General features: G+C 38.8%; 2 protein-coding genes across 3 annotated transcripts in view; both read left to right on the top strand.

Annotated features, from left to right (window-relative positions):
• The window catches only part of LOC122568010 (bromodomain-containing protein 7-like), a gene marked incomplete in the record, with an annotated part of 14,242 nt that extends 13,178 nt beyond the window's left edge, over positions 1 to 1,064 (top strand). Inside the window, 1 exon segment of the mRNA XM_043727268.1 lies at positions 1 to 1,064. Coding sequence (XP_043583203.1) covers positions 1 to 544 — 544 coding nt within the window.
• A 665-nt stretch (positions 1,065 to 1,729) lies between these two features.
• Positions 1,730 to 20,309, top strand: part of LOC122568014 — a 128,370-nt gene continuing 109,790 nt past the window's right edge. Inside the window, exon 1 of one of the 2 annotated variants that reach the window (XM_043727281.1) lies at positions 1,730 to 1,875. The gene's annotated coding sequence lies outside the window, so the exon portion shown is untranslated. The remainder of the gene's footprint in view (positions 1,876 to 20,309) is intronic. The other variant, XM_043727278.1, reaches the window with a different exon arrangement.

Here is a 20,309-nt window from a genome sequence, read left to right as displayed (position 1 = left end):
GCCCGCTCATTTGTCAAATGTTACTAAAGCGTCGGAGGCGGAAGTAATGATAGCCGACAAAATCACAGACAATTTAACGGAAATAGCGAAGAAACTTCCTCCCTCAGCTATCGCTCCCGTAGACGGCTTGCGAAGAGCTATGGGCATAGCACCTCTTGGTGGACCAGAACCCATGGAAGTAGAACCGATCACGCATAATGCAACCATCGTTGCGGAGAATAATCTCTTATCGCAAACTAGTAACAATCAAGTTCCGTCGAATCTGTTATCGGCTCCGTCACCGATTCAGAATACTAATTTACTCAGTCCAACCAGTCAACAAAATCAACCAATTAATATCGTGAATACGAATCAACCACCTATTCAGATACAGATCGGTATGACGCATAATCAGACTCCTCCGTCTTTATTGAGCACGTCAGAGACTTCTGCGGTACCAGATTTAGAATCGGAGCTTCGAGAATTTCTAGAGAGCGATCCTACATTAGGACACTCACCACTCCATGACGATAAAACTTTGGAGGATATTTTATCCGAATCTTAATATGTACGAATCTTGAGATATATGGTTTTTATTAAGATTTACCTTCTATAAGTTGTACATTTTATTAAATATATACAGTAGATTTAACATCAGTTTAATACCACAATTAATAAATAAGATGGTATTGTGTAACGTAATGTATTTCAATCAACATTGCAGTTTTTTTCTTTCAAAATATACATATATGTACATTATTTATGAAGTTTGCGTAACGAATTATATTATACGAAGCTTTATAAAATTTTAACGTTGTACACCGTGAAATTGTTCAATTGAAATCATGAAAGAGCATGTTTTAATAAGATTGTTTTTGTCTTTATTTTTAAAAAACATTGTTCAAGATGTAATTATAATTAACTACTGATAAAATGTTACGCAAACGGTATTCTTAAAATATACAATCAATCTCTTTATATGAAATTCAATCTTCCTATTGTTAAATTACTCAGTAAATCATGAAATAATGAATTGTCATTTCTATTTTAAAATGAAAAAATGTGAACTTGTAAATATTCATAAACTGTATTTTTAAAAACAATTCCTGTATTTTCTTTTACATTTCATGATAAATATAAAAATATTGTTCTTAGTTTTAGATCAAGCTTTCATATATTTTTATATCGATCAATTTATTGAAAAAATGGAATAGAATAAGAAATGAAAAAAGGTCTTTGTGTATATAAAATATTTGAATTTTTGTACAGTTTGTTCAATATGACCGTTAACCATTACGAATATAACACACATGGCAGTAAAAGCAAGGTGACAAAATTTTAGCAAATAATGGTCGATCGTTACATATCACTATCTTGTTCGTTAAATACCTGTAAATGCCCATTGTATAAACACTATTGTATCGTGTATTCATCATCTATCATTTCTATTTTATTTCAAATTGATGGGAGACGATAGAATAGACACTTGTTCGAGATGCGTATTTCAAATACAAATTAATATGACAAAATTAAAGCTAAGGCGTTAATTTATATTAAAAAACTGACCCCGTATATTTTTCTGGTTTAAACAAACATCATAGAAGCAGGAAAAGTACTTTTTCTTTTTATTTAATGACGAAATTTAACATTAAAATATCGCAGATTCTAATACGTACAATTCGCGCACTTAGTACTATATTTTACCGTACGATAGCACCAGTGGACACTTTTCCATCAATCATTGGCTTTCTAGGAAGGAATTCAAATTGTTCTTAATTTCTCGCGCGAAAACATAAGATCGCCATGTTGGTTTGAATAAAAGTCTCCCTACAAATGTGTGTAATTTGTGATGTGACAAGTGAACAATTTTCTTTCGTCTACCATGAAGCAAAAAAGGTAAGATGTCTCTCTCTCTCTATATGTTTGTTTTATATTATTTTTGAAACTTTCTGTATTGTGTATATACTTCGTTGACATCTTACATAGAAATAAGGTTATGCGTAGTGTGAGATGTTCACTTTACATAAAATAAGGTTCTTATTTTCCTATTTTCGTTTCAGTTATCTTTATGATTTAAACTATCACCAATCTATTTCTATGAAATTCATAATCAGATCCACGAGATGTTTGGTGCATCACTTGAAAAGCCCTAAAACGCGTTCCACTTTAATAGAAACAACCTATCCTCTAATGCTTTTAGCGGTAACAGCGAAAATACTTCCTTTTTCGCATTGTACAGAAATGTTATTTACGCAACGTGTGAAGCGCAAAGCTCGCGATCTAGTCGATTCCAGCGATGTAATGCGATATTCCGAGGGACGAGCGCGTAGGAATAACACACAGTAGCAAGTATGGGAGTTGTAGTTGCTCGATAATAGGATTACGCTGGTAAAGCGTAGGCTAATATGAAAATTGCGTGGTATAAGTACCCCCGCATCCGGTATAAGTATGAGTCACTGTAATTACATCGTTATAACGAAATAGACAAGTTCGAGTACGGAAAACTAGAAACTCGATTAGCTACGTTTATTGCGGGCCAAATCTCTTTACCGCTAGCACGTCCGATTAATTGTTCCATTAATGTTTTAACGTGCAAATTTAAAAAATTACTGCGAAACAACAGTTTCACAAATACTTCGATGTTGTTTCATTCTACTTTCCTTTTTTTATTCGTATTTATTTTCGCCGAATGCTTCGTGCTGAAACTAAATATTGGAATTTTTCATCGAATTTCAATTTTGTTTTCAAACACTCTCCAATCGATCGTGAAATATTCCAGAGTTCCGTTTGTTTTAACATTATTTCCTTACGTTTCGCTTCCTAGTTCACATCAAACTTTTCATCCATAGGGAAGCGTAATATTTAAACTACGATACTTGTTAAATTCTCGTTTTTTTCTTTCTTTTCTTTGAGTTTCTTTCCTGAAACGGTAATCAAGCGAGATATTCGACGATTGAGATCCCCGGGTGTGTTTAAATTTCATTTCGACGTCACGACGCCGTAACGTAAATAAAACATTCCGATAACGAAGTTTGCCTTCTTCAATGGTCCGTGATTTAATTTAATCGGGCGTTTGAAGACTTCAATTTTGGCGAAGTATTTCGTGGATAACGATTTTCAAGATGATCGCGATTTCGATTTTGGTGAAGGAAACAAGCTGATTTAAGATTCTCACTCCAAATGTGACACGGGGCATAATAATTCCCGGCGAAACGAACACACTCGAGTGCGTCGTCGGGTTTGCATCCTGACAGGTTAATTAACCGACGATTCCGTTCTTTCGAAAACATCGGGGTGTGCCTGGAAATGGTGTACTCGCGTGGTTTTCGAGCGGAAGCTCGTTACCATCAACTATGAGCCGAGCAATTATCATTCTTTGATATCTGCCTGTGATACTTCGTGATTAACGTTTGCGCCATTTCCATGCATAATCTTTCTCGATTCGCAAATCTACACAGAGTCACGTGAATCGAATTGTTACGACCGTTCACGGAGAAACGTGATCGCGAGGAAAGCGCGTCAGCGAGAGGCGTAAATTCTCGCTACGATTTTGATAATCGACGCCACGAATCGATCGTTCCCCTGTTTCGGGTAAGATAATAGAGGTGGTTCAAATGAATTTACCACTGAATTAACAAGGTTAATATAAACTTATATATTTAACAATATTTAAATTATAATACAAAAGTCACCAATATTTTAGTGATGATACAGTTAGTTAGAATAAGCGCTCTGAATTTTGTTCGTTAGACTCTCTTAATGCATTCCGTTCGGATCCTCGATCGATACTAATTGCCCTTCGATGGTTCCTTTGTGTTCTCTGGGAGGCGACCCCCACCATGCTCGGGTCACGCCACCAATCGCGCCATGATCACGCGTGTCACCTTCTGTGTGTAGTTAAAATAACGGACCGACTCGAAGTTTCTGGAACTCGCTGCTTGGCGACAGCTATGCGCTTATAGATACATTATAGCTATTTCGTCGGCCAAGTGAGACGATCCGTCTACGACGCTGTATTACCGAGAGCGACGGTTGAGGATACGGCCTATAGAAAGCCTCAGGGCGTAACACGAATAGTTCATAATATTTCGACACTTGTAAACTGTTTAATTTTTTATAAAATTCTTGCCTCGTATTTTTGGCTAATTTAATATGAAAGTTCTAAGATAGAAAAAGAATAATTTTGATTCTCTATTTTTGTCATTCTCCGACCATTTTTAGATACTGGACATATATCCTTTAAAAGGTAATCATCGATAGCGCTGAATAAATTTACAAAAAGCTTTCTAGATTCGTTTGGAAACAATCTATCGAGGCTACCTTATTACAAAGGAATAAACGCGAAGGTATTCCGAAAGTTTAGCAAAACATGGATTCAATTACACAGAACCTGACCGCAATTTCATCGCGGCTATGTACTATATACGGACGATATTTCAAGCTTGTCGGATTAGTTTTCCCCGTAGGTACAGCCCACGACATTCTAGAAGATCCTGATGACTGGCTAACATGGAAATTCCACAACCAAGTTCACAGGTAGTTATCCGAGAGACTGTTTGAAATTTTAAAATATAAGGACGACGCTGATTTGTGGTTAGTCAAGTTCGCCAGCTAAAATGCCGCGGTTAGTACGTATACGCGAGTAGATACTCGCTTGTATACCAATTGTTTCTCTTTTTAGTTTTCTCTTTGTCAGTTTTCATAATTCTTCGTTCTTTAATTCGTAGTTTGTTCTTCTACGAATACGCCTAATTTGTATATTTCTATCTCGCCTTCCTTTCAACAAACAAGCAGACTTTCAATGTTCTAAAGAAAATTGTACGATAAAATTAATATTTTCTTCCAGCTTAAGATTCTTTTTAGCGATGGGAAAACTCAAATGGCTAAAACGAAAGGAATTTAAAAGAAACTGGAAAACAGCGATGTACATTATACACGTCGAACCGACGTGAATTTTGCTTCGAAGACGAACGAGTTTCTGTTTCTATCGAAAACCGCGTAGCTTGGTTGGATCGGCATGATCAAAGAAGCGGGTCCGCTATGTCGAAATTGATTATCGTAGCGGTAAAACATAAGCTTCATTATCCGCGCGTTATTCTGCTGAATCGTACAGAGCAACCAAACGGAAGTATTGGATTCGGGGAATTTGCTTTGGCGGCGGCGCGTAAAATCGGCGTGGTCGAACGATCGCCTCGTCACGAATGCTTGCCTCTATGACAAATAGTTGTACACGTAAATCACAGCGATCGACGATTAAACGGGATAACTAATTACTGATTGCTTTAAAGGAAATGTGCCCGTTCTAAATATCGGGAGATGTTTTCGAAACTAGGAACAAAGCATTTGCTTGTAGAATAATTGAGAAGAAATATGATACGTGGTAAAGAAGTACGAAGAGAAATGTAAAAAGAGAAATGAAGTTTTTAAAAATAACAGATACACGTAAGAGCATAGAACCTACCATACTTTTAACTTTAGCTTGAATTATGAGATTATATGGATACTTTCCGCTTAATGCTACAGCTATCGACCTGTAATGTATGTGTATACAAATATGTTAATGGATAAATCGTTAAAATTAACGTGATACGATGAAACATTTAAACGAGGGAAATATTTATTCAACGTTAGTAAATATTTAACTCGAAAAGGTTTTATCTCTGTGATTCGTAATTAAAATGTTAATGATAAGGAGAAACATGGTATGCTTAGTCAGAATGCTGGAACGCTATGTACTTAAGCAAGTAGAATATAAGCATATCAGGTCGAACGAGGGAAATACGTAGTAGAATAGGAATCTAACTCGTCAGTCAGGTCAGATAGACTCGTACGTAGCTTTATCTATCTGATTAGCGCAGTAAATGTAATTCATTTATTTCGTGATTAATCAACGCAGCGCAGTATAGAACTATACATAGTTGGAAACTGAGACACGTATAGATGTATTATACCGTGCGATTCTATCCGGTCCACAACTATTCCTCATAAATTCATGAACGACTAACTCAATTAAGCGAGCCTAAGCTGACAAGACTGTGGTCAGCTAGCAAATTAATTACGGTATCGACGTGGAATGAATTTATTACGCACGAAAATCTCTGTCCTTATGAATGCAAATTTTGCTTAAAGAGCTTTTGATTTAATTTTGCCACAAATTTCAAGCATGTCTTACATATACAAATTTCCTATTTTTATCTAACACTAAAAATATCAGATAATCAGGTTATTATTTTTATATACAACAATTTTCGCCAATTCGTCATATCGTTAACGGCGAACTTTTCAAAAAAATTCTATGTTTATTTTATACGAATAATTGTACAGTTTCCGCTTTGGACGTTGTAAATCTAATCGTATACCCTACAAGTTTTGACAAATTTAATCGTGCTATCAGTCGTGTAAGCAGCCCTAACGCGGTTTTAGATTCTAATCGACTGTAATAATCGGATAGCTCTGCTGCCGGATGATATTCGTCATTTTAATCCTGTTTTGTTCTCGCAAGCTATCGTGCAATTCCATTAAAATTCTCGTGAAAATTGAACGCGTCATCACATTTGAACTTCTGTATCTAGATTCATCTAACGCTGGTATTATCGATCTTCGATAGTTTTATAAGCTCTTAGAATTTTACGCATTCGCTATTCATCATCTTTACTCCATCTTTTTAAGGCGAGAAATTTATCATTAGAAGTGAATGGGTTTCCATAGAGGAGCGAGTCTTTACAAGCATCGTGTATTTTAGCCAACGAAAGTTTCTTCTTCGTCAAGGCTGTATTCTTCGACAAAGAAGCGTAGTCGAAATGCACCTATAAAGCGAGCAGCAATCATATTCACGTTACAGGAAATTGCGTGGTTTTCTTTATTTATGTGGCTGCTACGAACACAGACTGCTCCACCTTCCTCTTCCGTAGTTACATACGCACGTCTGTGTTTCTTGACTTTTCCAGCGGAAAAATTTTCACCGCATAAAAGGTCGATCTTTCGAATTTGTTTATAATATCCGGTTCGTATTCAAGAAGAATTAGTTGTTTATGATTTCTCGTGTATTCGTTAGATTATTGCTGTTGGAAATGAATTCCGTTTGAAGCGACCATTTTTAAATTGCTGTTTTCTCTTCGCCTAAACTATCAGATTAAAACAGGTTGCAGCTTAATTCCCCGAGCCATAAAGCTGAAATTCATTGGTCGACGAGTCTAGTCTATAACTTACGATCCTCGTAGTTTCGGCGAAACACAAGTTGGACTAATCGTAAGTGATTACCCTCGGTGATCATTACGAGACGCTATTTTTTCGTGAGACAATTCCTGGGAAATTGCAGAAAGTATTTTTTGACGATTATTGTCTACCAGATAAACTTGAAACAAGTCACGGTGGAAGTACGAGTTCCAGAACATTTAACGATCGAATTTGCGCTTCGTTTGCCAATTCTATGGCATGGCGTTTGCACGTGGACGCGATATAAAACAATTCATAGCGCACGGAAGTTTGGTTAAAAGCGTTCGCCTTCTCTTTCGCTCCCGTAATTCTCTAATAAAGAGTAAAAAGCAAAGGAGCTGCCATCGGCTGTTTTTCCGTCCGTTCGTAATTCGATTTTCTACGCGTCCGGAACTAGTCCTCTTTCAGAAAGTTTAATCGAACGGGATCATCGCAAGATTTTCTCTACGAACAATACGGAATTCTGGATATTTGTTCTCGTCCGTAAAACTTCGTTTCTTACCCTTTTTCTCTGCACAATTTAATTTATATCATTTCTATTTCAATAGTTCGTTATATCTGTATATTAGCATTTACCGTACGAAGAAACAGAAATAAGGATTATGAGAGAATATTGCTCCGATCTGAAATATAATATACAATCTACAAGTAATAAAGAATCAGGGAACAATTTAAAGTGAATCAAATATGTGTGAGGAAGACTAAAATAGCTTTTATCATCGGATCACGTCTGAATCCTTCTACGAGTAGCTATCGATATAGCTAATATATCAAAATCTAACTTCTAATCGACACATGTAATCAATAGGCTTCCCAGGATTCGATAGGTTTCCCAGAAAACCCGATAGTTACCGAAACCGCAAAATTTCGCCAATCATCTTTCGCACCGCGCGAAGCGAGTCGAACGATGAGAGAAATTTGGTACTCGCGTTGGTGTGTTTTCATGCGGCTACCCTACGGCTGGTCTCGGGAACAAAAGGGAAACATCTTTTCTTTCTTTCTCATTTTCTTCGTTGATGGATTTTTTCCCCGATCCTTTGCATCTCGATTTTCATTTGCTTCGAATTCTTTTGATCGATAAAAGAGCATCGGCCGTTCTTGAAACATTTTTAATATTCACGTTCACGTGTACCACTTCTCGTATCTTTCGACTTTAAAATTCAAATTTGCACAATACGCGTTAGGTGTCTGTGTAGCGAGCGAGCGTGCGCTTTCGGTGTACAAAAATTTGGGAAAAATCGGATCGAGATTCGAAAGTAATAACGATATTGCCTTTGCACGTGATTCACTGGCGAATCGATATGGAAATTGTTTGTCCTTTGTTTCTTTTTTCAAGTCTACAAATTGATCAGATTTCGATACTAGTTTCGAGATGGAATGCGTTATTTGTATGGACTATAAATTCGTACGAGGGAAATCTTTGTTGGGCGCCTGAATGAAAACAAACATGGATACATAAAATGAATAAAAATGAGATTAAAACAATTTCAAGGAATTACATACAAATGTAAATTGCAGTGAACAAATTGCAGAAATTTTGTTTTTAATATTCGCCAACTTTAGAAAGCTAAGGCACGATATTTTTGCCGTTATAGTCAGGTTTTGCTGATGAATCACGGAGGTCGTTATCGTTATACTTGAAAGATTATCGCGAGACAGTAGATCGTCAGTATCGAAGGATTCGAACAGGTAAAAATCCATCTATCTTCACGATTATAGAAAGACCTGTGGCGATAAGACCTACGTTCCGTATCGTTAGAATTTGGTATTTTAGTTGCAGCCGTTGAAGGTTTCAGGTCACAGTATATATCCAAGCGTCTCGTTTAAATCGATGTAATAGATAAGCTGACCAATTTTCGGGCGTCCGGCACGTTCGGTAGAACATACAAAAGCGTATCTCCGTGCAGAATATACAGAACATGTTTGAAAGGTCCATTTATGTGAAGTTGATACCGCTTATCTCTACAGACAAAAAACTGTTCCACGTTTTATACTCTTTATCACGTGTTTCCGTTTTTTTTTTCTGCTTTCGTTATATGATAAAATAAATTGTTCGAAATTAACTTTAATTACAATACCAATGACTTTTTGGGAATTAACGAAAGAATGTTTCATTGTTCGGTCATTAGATCGTAACGTGAGACGCGGAAATAGGTTACGAAAATCGGTCGATTTGTTTTGTTTTTTTTTCTTTCGTTACCACTAGGTGAAATACAAAATCCTCCTCACTGACTAAATCAATTGAACAGTGGAAACGTATAGTTGGGACTTTTGGATTTTTCCTTTTTCCGTTGGACATGGAAAAACGAGGCCGTAAACTGGAAACAAGCAACGCCGTTTTTGTTCACCGTCGATTTACCGTTTCCTCCTTTCTTTATCATTCGGTGTTTTGTTGTTTAAACCGGCATAGCTATAATTCTAGGGGCAACACAGTACAATTCGAAACAAACCGAGATTTTCGCTCTCATTGTCAATATTTTCATTGGCATTTGTTACAGAGAAATATCTGTATCTCTTGGTCGGAAACTTTTTATTTAAAAATAGATTTCGGTAGAAAATGGTTTGGTTTTTGAGTTTCTCCAATTTCGTGTCTTCCGCTGCTTAAGTTTTCCAATTTCATCCTTAACCTCGATCAACGCGTCCATATCATTTCTTAATAAATTCATTTCAGTTCTCCGATATCTTTGATCTAGGCCAGAGTGTTCTACTTTCTATTAAAGATAAAGTTATTTTCAATATTTTATAATCCAGCCATCCGAATCGTCAAATTTTGTTCTCCATTTCCGCTGGTCTATCAACCTCGTTTAAAATTTGCGTAGATCAATGGTTTCGCAACTAAGGAATGCGGATTTTGTCATTAGTTGGTATTGATAAAATCCTCATCTCCTTAGTTGTCAACCCAAAAAATTCCATATTTTCATCAACTTTGCCAAATGCATGATAAATTGGTTCCTAAACAGATATTCCTCTCGTCTAGCAAATACTCGACGAGTATACTCGACGTATTACGAATCTTTACGTATCTCTTTACGTCTTTATGTATTTTATGTACATTTTAACATATCGAGTAATCGGTAGCACATTAAGCGTATAAATTCGCGTTGAAGCGTTCGTAATTGCCACAGAATAGTGTTTTTCTTTTCTTCTTTTCTTGCGGTAGAAAAAACGCGAACTATCAGTGCAAAGAAAACGCAACGTCGATGATATTTTGCCGAGACATGGCAGGTGCAGTCCGAGCTTGGTCCTGGATTTGATGGAACGCGAACACTCCTGCGGGAATTCGGTAGGAAAGAACGCGGCGAATTCGAAACGAGTCAATTGTTTCGCATGCGAGATTTTCTCTCGACTCTGACAGTCTGTTAATGCATCGTAGACCGTGCTGAAAATATTCGTGGCTCTTCGAAACGATATCTAACTCTCGGTTTCCAACGAACTAATATTTGATAATTCGGTGGAGATGTTTCACTTCGAAGGGTGCATTGAGCGATTAGTAGATCTGCAACGAATGAGTTCGCAGGCAGAAGTTCTTAGAGAATTGTCAATTTAGAAGTCAATGATTAATTTGTCGACCAAGTTGCTAAGTAGAATATCAGGAGCAGAGTCGACGAGTGGAAAAATTATCGGTTTGCAATACACGCAAACCAATGAACGTTAAATCGTTTCACTTGATTTATTTCTTCTTGAAATTTCAGTGGAATCGTGGTTTGGCTGTTAATTCAGGTCAGTGGTTAGTTTTTAAACGAATTAGGTATAATGATTAGAAATTAGCAATTGTTTATAAAATAAATTGGACATTTAGGATGCCAGTCGAAAGAGTGAGAGGTAGTTTTTCGTATCGCGTGTAAACTGATTTTTCGCGGGCTAAATATCTCAAATAGAACGATTTTGACAAGTTAAATCGGACAGTTCAGTCTGCTGTCATCCGCAGCAATTATTACGATCTGTTTACGCAATAATGCAAGTAAACGCTCCCACGAGCACGTGCAGGATAATGATGCGGCCGTTATTCCAAGACAATAATTGAACATCGTCGAGCTTGGTTCGAAGTGATTCGTAGCACAGAAAGTTCTATAGGAAATATTATAAACTTGCGATTTGAAAAAAGAAATCCGTCGAAGCGCCGTCGATTCTTTTCATTAATCGTTTCATTAGACACTGCCACAAATGGTAATAACAAAATTTCAAATTCATAAACGCTTTTGAAATTATCTTCAGAGGTGTAGCAGGATCGCTCTGCTACAATTAATCATCGTGATAAATCGAGCGAGCATTTTACATATCACTAACAAAGCAGTATTTCACGAATGATAATCCAACCAGTAAAGTTTACGTCTACTATTCGTACAATTAGTTGCTTCATGCACATAAATTTTACCATTAAATCCAAAACATTACAGTATTTTACAGATCTTTTGTAAAAATTCTGCAATTAAGACCGAACGTTATAACTTTTCTTGAAACTCCAACCGGTTAAATAAAAATAGCAGAAACAACGATTTATTGCTCGAAATTTGAATACCCCGGAGAACCTAAACAAGAAAGAATCGTTTCTCGCGACATTGACTGGCCGAGTTGTGCCATAATCCTCGACAAACTTCTTCGTTCCGGTAAGATAGAAGGTATCTACATCGAAGCTGCGATAACTTTATCTCGAAAGAAAGTTTCGCCAGTGTCGACGTAGCATAGGAAGTGTGAACTCATGAAAAACAGAATGCCGGAGGTGCGTTTAACCCATGACATCGTTCGACTGCTAGAACAAGCTCGATCGTCGAGTTCAAAGTTCATTCGGCCATGTCCGATGTCGAGGAGTAATCAGACGAAAATCTCTCCTCTTTCCAGATAATTCGAGGAGTTGAGTATATCTTCTTGAAAAAACTCTTACCATTCTCTCATTTCCTTGAAAATTCTCTTTTTAAATTCCGAAGATACTAAAGTTCGAACTTTGAGTAGTATGAATAGATATTTTAATTACGAAAATTTAAGGAGACTAAAGTAGGATGAAAACTTAAAGTAGCGGAGTTTCGAGTTGGAACTATTAAAGTCGAAAAGCCTCGACTTCTAAAACTCTCTAGTAGTAAGTTCAATTGAAAACTTTTTGCAAATACGGAAGCTTCTACTCGTGCATCATCAACGAAATCGATGCTAATATCGCTCGTCATCGGTGAAGATCGTTACGGTGACGTGCTTTTAAACGATTCCACATAATCACCTTCTTGAATCGTTCTTAATCGCGGCATGACGGATGCAAATGTCGGGACAAACGAAGATTAAACACTCCAAGTCGTTCACCGCGCGTACCGCTTTCATTACGTTGCATTTTAAATGGATATTCAGTCTGGAAACGGCACAAACATGCCAGATTGATGGGCTTCGATTTCAGCAGGGTGACAACAGCATTTGTATATTGCTGAAAATCGAGTTTCACCGAGGTTTCCTTCGCCTTGTTATTTCCAACGATTTATAACATGCATAGGTCCGAAACGAAATCTGAAATTTCTACGTTGCGATCGTATCTGTTCGATTTTCGCGCGTTAAAATTAGATGGAGTTCGGGTCGCGTATTTTGGTTGTTGAAAAGGACGACGGTTCGATCAACATTGATTTCTCAGTTTATCGATGAACGGGCGGTATCGTCAAGTTTGACAAACGTCTTCGGTATCCTCGTCCTCGTCCTACTTCGGTCAGGATTTGCTTTATTTAACAGAGACGATTTTAACGACGTTTTCAACTCCTCTCTCTGAAAACAAATGGCCACACTGGGAAGCACGCCAGTTGGGCCGGATATCTGTCTTGCGATTTAAATAATGCAAATCGCGCGCCTGGGTCCCTTAAAGTTACCGTTTCTCCCGGAAGGCACGAGTTACATCGAAAATGTCGTTGCGAATACAAGTAGCATCGTCAAGTAGCATCGACGCGAAATACGAACTCGAAGAAAGAAATAATTTGCTTCTATGACTTAAACTCATTTCAAAGGAAATTACGTCATCTTTTTCGCGAAATAAAATAACTCGGATATTACTGTATCGAAGATTCATACGACGTTACGATTTACGTCTTACGTTTATACTCCTTTTCTCATTGGTTATCGTTTTCTCAATCGACTCACCCTCGATCGATTTGCACAAAGAATCATAGAGAAAACCACCTTCCTGTCGTAGTATCTACCGAGAATCTCTGTACTTCGCGTACAACAAGCTTATTAAAGATGCTTTTGATCGAACGAAATTCGATGATGGAAAATATGGGCGCGAGGTTGAATTTCAGCCGATCGAAAGTGGTCGAAGGTATCTTTAGCTGATAGCAAAGACGCCTTTGATAACTCGCCCTTCGGCTTATCGTTTCCATAGGAGTGGAACGAGATCGCGTGGGTGGACACGGCGCTGGGTCGCCTTTATTAGGGTATTTCGGTGTTCTACGCTGGAAAAGATATCGTGTCCTTTATCGAACACCGCGACTCCTGTAGCGACGCTCCGTATCGAGTAATATTCCCATTCATTTCCATTCATTTCCATCTGCTTCTGTTTCTTTCTATTTTCCTCCATTCGCCTCGTATCTATTGGCTAGTTTGCTAGTAATAGCACGAAGTAGTATGAAACCGTATAAGGATAGTTGCGTGGGAATTCTTGTTTAATCGAGGAAGAGCCATGAGAAAGGAATTAAATTTTTAATTAAAACGTATTGTGGAGATTAATTTGGCCTATAGTTTAGTATACGCTGTAGTTGGTAACTTTTTCAATTTTAGGAGAATAAGGAGCTGAAATATACTGAAAAGTTTGGACGCGCAAATTGGCTTCCATGTAACTTGCACGTTGCCTTGTTTAAATAGCCAGATGGCCAGCCTGGTCCTAAGTCAATACGCCAGTCATCTAAAAACTTGTTCGTTCTAATTTTCTCGCAAGATTAAGTCCGCTCGTTTGTTCACTTCCACCTGCAACTTCAAATTTCTCTATTCTTCTATCGGCTAAGAAGTCCGACCTGTAATCCCCCTTTGTCATTCGATCAATCGCGTATACCTGTTGAAACGTCCCCATTCTCTTTCGATTCAGAAACCTCCCTTTCAAAAACTCGAAACTACTTCGCTCGGATGGGCCGATTAAAATGCCTCCGGGAAAACCGATAAACCTCTCCCAATGTGAAACGTGACATTGTACAGCTAAACAGTTTCATTGGATTTTCCTAGTCAGACTAGAAATGGATGCCACTTGCAATTAACGTCGTTTACCGTGAAACGACAGCCTGTGAAACCCAATTAACTGAAATTTTTAACCAACTTCGGTAAAATGAACTACCACGAATGGTGTTCCTTTGGCTCCCTTCAATCTTCCCTGGCCCCTTTGATACGATTCGCGTCTTATGGGCCATCGATGAACTGGTTGAGATTGACACGAGTTCGTTTCTGTTGAGCGAGCGGGGACGTTCTTCAAGATTCTGAGTTTAAACAACGTTGAACTCAACAATTCGTAAATTCTCTTGGAATTAGATGTTCCTAATATCTCTTGTAACTAAATATCGTTATATTACATTCCTAACATGTATCCCATTCATTCACACTATAATTAAATTTCTAGCCACAGCTTCAACTATAAACGTTTGATATTATAAATTTCTAAAGCATGTATCGAAATGCGTTTAATAGAAAATATGAGCTAATTCGACACGTTCACAGTTCATACGCAAAAGCCATTTCTACGTGGTAGAACGTTTTACCACATGTTTCGCGTGTATCGGAATCTATCCGTCAAATAACCAGGCAACTCGGTATCGTGCAGCGTATCGTGAAAGTGCATTCCGACCTGGGTCTAATGACTCGTAAGACGTAATTCAGTGAATGCGTTAAGAGATATTAACCTCGTGTACTCTAAAGTAACTATTTCCCTGAAATTCTAAATCCAGCCAAGAGCAAGTTTCATTTTCTCCAAGCACGTGCTGCGTTCACTCCGTTACCGGCGCTCCCTTTGGTTAATCGATTCCACCATCCGCTCCGGGCTCTCTTCGGTTAATCGATTCTGGCCAACGTGCTTCCGTGACCACGGTGGCGAGCCGTTTCGATGATATCGATAGATCGGGCCGGCGTGAATGGACGAGAAAGGAGCCTGCGCTACTGGAGATAGCGCCGGTTACGATGTGTCTGTGCATGCAATATTCATACGGTGTAACAGCGGCAATAAGCTTCGTTGAATGGAACTGCTACGACTATATACATTCAAACACATCCATACAGCCGTCACGGTTTAGCGCGGGTTATATCTACGCGCCGCACCTACGCGTATTTCGCCAAGTCAGTGTTTCTCAACGTAGGAACCGAAAGCTACGTGCATACAAGGGCGAACATTTCTTGCGATATAAGCTTTAGGGCTTAAGTACCGAGCGTCACTGGAGCCAATTGCTTTCTGCCATTCAGTTCCTTTTATTCCTCCACCGTTGATTCCTAAATTTCATCAAGCGAATATTTATATGCTACTGAACTCATCGCCTATGATCTAATAATATCGCTCGAATAAGAACAAAAACTCTTCGTCTTGCGTCGACAGTCGATAAATCACAATTGAGAAATCCAACGAAGAACATTCATAGCTAGAAACTCAGTGTTACGGTACATTCGTTGACAGTGCTCGTTGCTACGAAAGCGTATCTCATTTTTGATGTTTCACGAGGGAAAGAAGTGTTGGGAAAAAAGGGAGGATTCGAAATTCCATGTCATTTTTTTCAATTTCTTACGTCCCTCGTTGTCCTTACCTTGTTACCGCGCCTACACGTAAAAAACCAAGGCGTGAGAGATAGTTAGGAAGTTTCCCGTAGAAGGAGGGTGGCTTTCGAATGACACGGCTCGAACAGCTGCTTCGAGTCAAGTTCTGTGCTTTTTTCCGGTGAAACGTGAAATTTACGGCCTCTGTTTTATTTCGCTTTGAACGCTTAGCGTTTCACCGGGAAGGAAACTTCCAGAAACAGCGGTAATCGCAGCTTTCGAACCCCTCGAAGGAGACATCGATAGTTAACGAGCTTAGAGATCGAAATCGACGTTCAAAGTAATTCGTACAAGACTCGGGAACTATCCTCCTTGGCTATGGAGAGCACAAGACGAACACAAGGCGGAGAACCGTTTTCTGCTCGAGTACGCGTTTTATTTTGCGACAGACACGGTAAAGTGTTTCGCGACCACGTGAATCTCGTTTCTCGCGTAACAATGACCTTTCGCTGACGTGGGGTAGTCTAACGAGTGTCATATTGCGACATTGAAATATTTACAATGTTAGCTAGGGACGATGAAATGTAAAACGGGAATATTTTGTTAACGTAAATGACAATTTCATTGGATACAGTTGCTGTATACCGCGCGATTTTACTCGACGTTGTAGCTATGGAATTTTAAGTTTTTTCCCCTAGTAATAAACGTGCAAGCGGTTACATTGCATGAATATTACATGAAATTCTCATCCACGGTTATCGCTAGCAATTCATCGACATTCGATGCCCTACAAGTCTACTTATCGTAAATGGCGACTTGTCCTCGATTTCGCTGAAACGCCCAACATCGCGAAGCTTAAATTTCGTTAAAAATTATCGCCGTAAATCTGTAATCTGCGACATAAACGCACATAAGATGTAAGTAAATATTAACGACATGAAATCACGCAGCAAAGTTGCGCTTTGTCACACGCGTTTTATGGAAAATAAACTAAGCGATTCCATTTACTAATTACAATTTACGACATGCATCGCGATGCAAAACAAAGCGAATAATTGTCGCAAAAATTAGGACGATCTTACTTTACCTCGATCTTTCTATCCTTCCACCTGTTTCGCAGTTTCATAGTCGCAATTTTCTCAAAAACCGCTCCTCTCTTTGATAAATTGTTCGTAGTCTGTCGTATAAACGAGTTTCGCTTCGAAGAATCTAGAAACGACTGCCTTCCTTGTAATAGAAGCGATCCCTTGATTTAGCGCAGCTTGTAAACACAATCTCGACCTTTACAACCCACGAACCTCACTCGTGCTCGACCGATGTTCATTAATCCAGCGAAATCCGAATAAATTACTAATCGCCCGTAATGTCGTGTGTGCTTTGCCGGCAAACCATCGTGTAATATTTTGGGTAATGGAAACTATTAAATGCGGTCGAATATGTATTCAAAGGACTCGCTGCCGCCTCTAGATCTAATTTAATTTCGTTATTGGATAAACTTTTAGCTTGCCGTGATATAATTATTAATTAGGTATATATACGCTATACGCTCTGATAATATATGTATGCGCGAGACAAAGCTAAGAAATGCTTCGGAGTATCGATAAAATCGTACGAGACAAGTGTTTAAACTCGGTTTCCGATTTGCCAGTTTAAAGATAATAGAACTATCGGAAATTCAAGAGTTTGAATCGTTCAAACCGTCGTTGAATCGCCATTGCGACTGTCTGTGACGCCAACAGACGTGTCCACTGGAAACAAAAGGGCGAAAATCATAGAACGATCCGTGAATTTTCCTCATTCTCCGTGTCTTTGTCACACGAGAGATAAAAAGGAGTCGTTGGCGCACTCTGCTCGTCCGATATCAGATTTCGAGATGTCGATTTAACCGCGCGAAAATCGAAAAGAATCGCGCGAGCCACCTTTTCATCGATAGCCTAATTAACCTAAATATCTGTCTGAATCAACCGCCTCCGTTTCACTGATCCTCTGTCGCGTTTCCCTGGTTAATTATTTGTCGTACGGATAATCCAATTTAACGAACGATACGATGATTGATTATCGAGTCAACGAAAGTGCCGTGAAGCACGAGCGTACACGCTGCGAAATCCGAAAGCAACATCCGCTTGTTTCATCTTATGCGTTCCACATCTTCTTTTTGTTCCTCGCTTTCTAGCTCCGGTTTAATCCACTTTGCTCGCGTATCGAGCTCCTAATCACAATCTCGGCGAATCGAATCGATCGACTTCATCCCCAAGCTTTTTAAAGAAACAACCAGGTTTCGTCTTGAAAATGGCTTTGCGAAGGATCCCAAGCGTTTCGAGGCTTCTTCCATCGACAAATATCGAGAATCAGTTTCGTAGCTGGTGTATGAGAAAATGTGTACCGAGGTACGAGACGGCAAAGCGAATCCGATCGGATCGTACGGTCTCTCGTGTCGTCTTAGTCCCTTTTCCACAGAACGATGCCTAACTGGGACAATAACGGTCCATGCAACGTCCTCCGTGGCAATAGGGCAAACCAAGCTACCCTTTATGGACCGATGATCGCTAGAAACCGGCGAAACCCCTTTACGAGATCCTCCATCCCATGTTCTCCATCGATCTTTCTTGTATACACCGTGTTCAACGCTTCTGTATCGATCGTTCTAAAGAGAATAGAGAAGAGGTTAGATGGGAGGGATGCAATTAAGTCTTTGGCCGGTGTTTTTTTCTCTGGATGAAATTTGTTGATGTTACGGATACTGACCGCGGTACATAGCAATCTAGTTCACTTGGATCGTTCTGTGTTTCGGACGAACAGGTAGTTAACGTAGTTTAGGATTAACTCTGCAAAGTGGAGATTGGAGACTTAGCGCAAAACATTTTCGCAAGATGGGCTACTTAAAATTCCTCTTCTTAAGAAGTTGCTTAAGAACTTCTGAGAAGTATAACGACGAATTGTCGTGACGAGTAATTTATTTAACCACTGACGAACGACTGCATCCTTGATATCTTACGATATTCGCTTTTACATGTGTAGGTTTGAATTACTCGTTTCATTTTTTAAATTCAATCGAATTACGTCGACATTTTTGGTATAACAGCGTAGCAAAAAAATGTCTGTTAGAGAAGTCGAGGAATACGAAGACCACGAATGTGCCAGGAAAGGGGGAAGAAAAGGGGAGAGGTAGAATTTGCGAGAGTAAAATCGGCGGCAGCGTAATATCCAGGCCAGAATTTCCGCCTTTCCCGGATTCCCGTTCTCTCCTCGTTTTTTTCCACCCACCTCTCACTCATGACCTCTCTATCGCGTTCGTTCCTCCACGGAAAATTGGAAATCCCGAAAGACCGACGTGCCGGATTATTGAAATTCCACGCCGTCAGTGTATCGTTTTTGAAATATTCGCCGCTAATTTTCTGGTTAATTATATGTTTATGGATATTCGAAGTAATGGCGCTTCGTCGCTGATCCCACGATAATTACACATTCCGGTTTTCCGATGCACACGTGTTTGTCGAAACACAAAAGAATACACGTAATCTGTGTGATTCCTTTTTGAAGTTATTCATTACAGTCGAGTTATTTATTACGCTGTTGAGAGTCGAATTTAAGACGATGGAAACAAGAGAGAATAAACAGAAATGCATCACCGATTAACTCTCCATAGATAGTTATTTATCTTTATGGAATATCCATATCGAAAAATCCACATTATTTATGCGGCCACCTACACCTATGGACTTTGATATATAGTAGAGATTGCGGAGTCGAGCAGTTTGATTTCAGAGTTATGGTACTATAGAGGTAGGGTGTAAATGATTCTTGAATGGGGGATCCTGGTGCTTGCGCCTCGAAAGTCCCGATAGTGTCGTTCTCGGAATATAGCGTGATATCGAAGACTGTCGATTCGCTGGATCTGATAGCAAATGTTTTTCTATTCGAGACATGCGATATCGAGAACTTTTGACTCCCACGATTCCGTACTTGCTTTTAGAGTCTAAAGCTGTAGGGTTAAAAACCTTTTAAAGAAGGACTGATTCGTAAGTTGATCAAAACTAAATTTCATTAATTATTCGTTTCACGGCAAGGCTTATTTATGTAAACGATTTTGTGCGTGTAGCATATTCACGTCGAACCATAGAGAAACAGGCGAAGAAACGGAAGAACTAAGCATTGCGCGACACCCCATGTACTTAGCTTTATTGGATAAAAAATTTGTAGGCGTCCAAGTCAAATTTATTGTTACTCTACGAAGAAACGCGCTCTTACGTCTTAAATAAACGTCCCAGTTCCCCTTTGTGCCTCGCATTCCATTTGTACGAGGAATATTAAAAAATTCAAAGAGAAGCCAGTCAACATACCCAAAATATATTTTTCACAAGAACTATCCGTTTACAATATTTTTCATCCGTATCTCGATGTTATTTCTTGCTTAGAATATTGCTTCGTTC

Source organism: Bombus pyrosoma, linkage group LG5 (genome assembly GCF_014825855.1).
Source record: "Bombus pyrosoma isolate SC7728 linkage group LG5, ASM1482585v1, whole genome shotgun sequence".
In the NCBI taxonomy this organism is placed as follows: Eukaryota; Metazoa; Arthropoda; class Insecta; order Hymenoptera; family Apidae; genus Bombus; species Bombus pyrosoma.
Note: the sequence above shows the minus strand (reverse complement) of the source record. Positions and strands in the feature narration are given on the sequence as shown.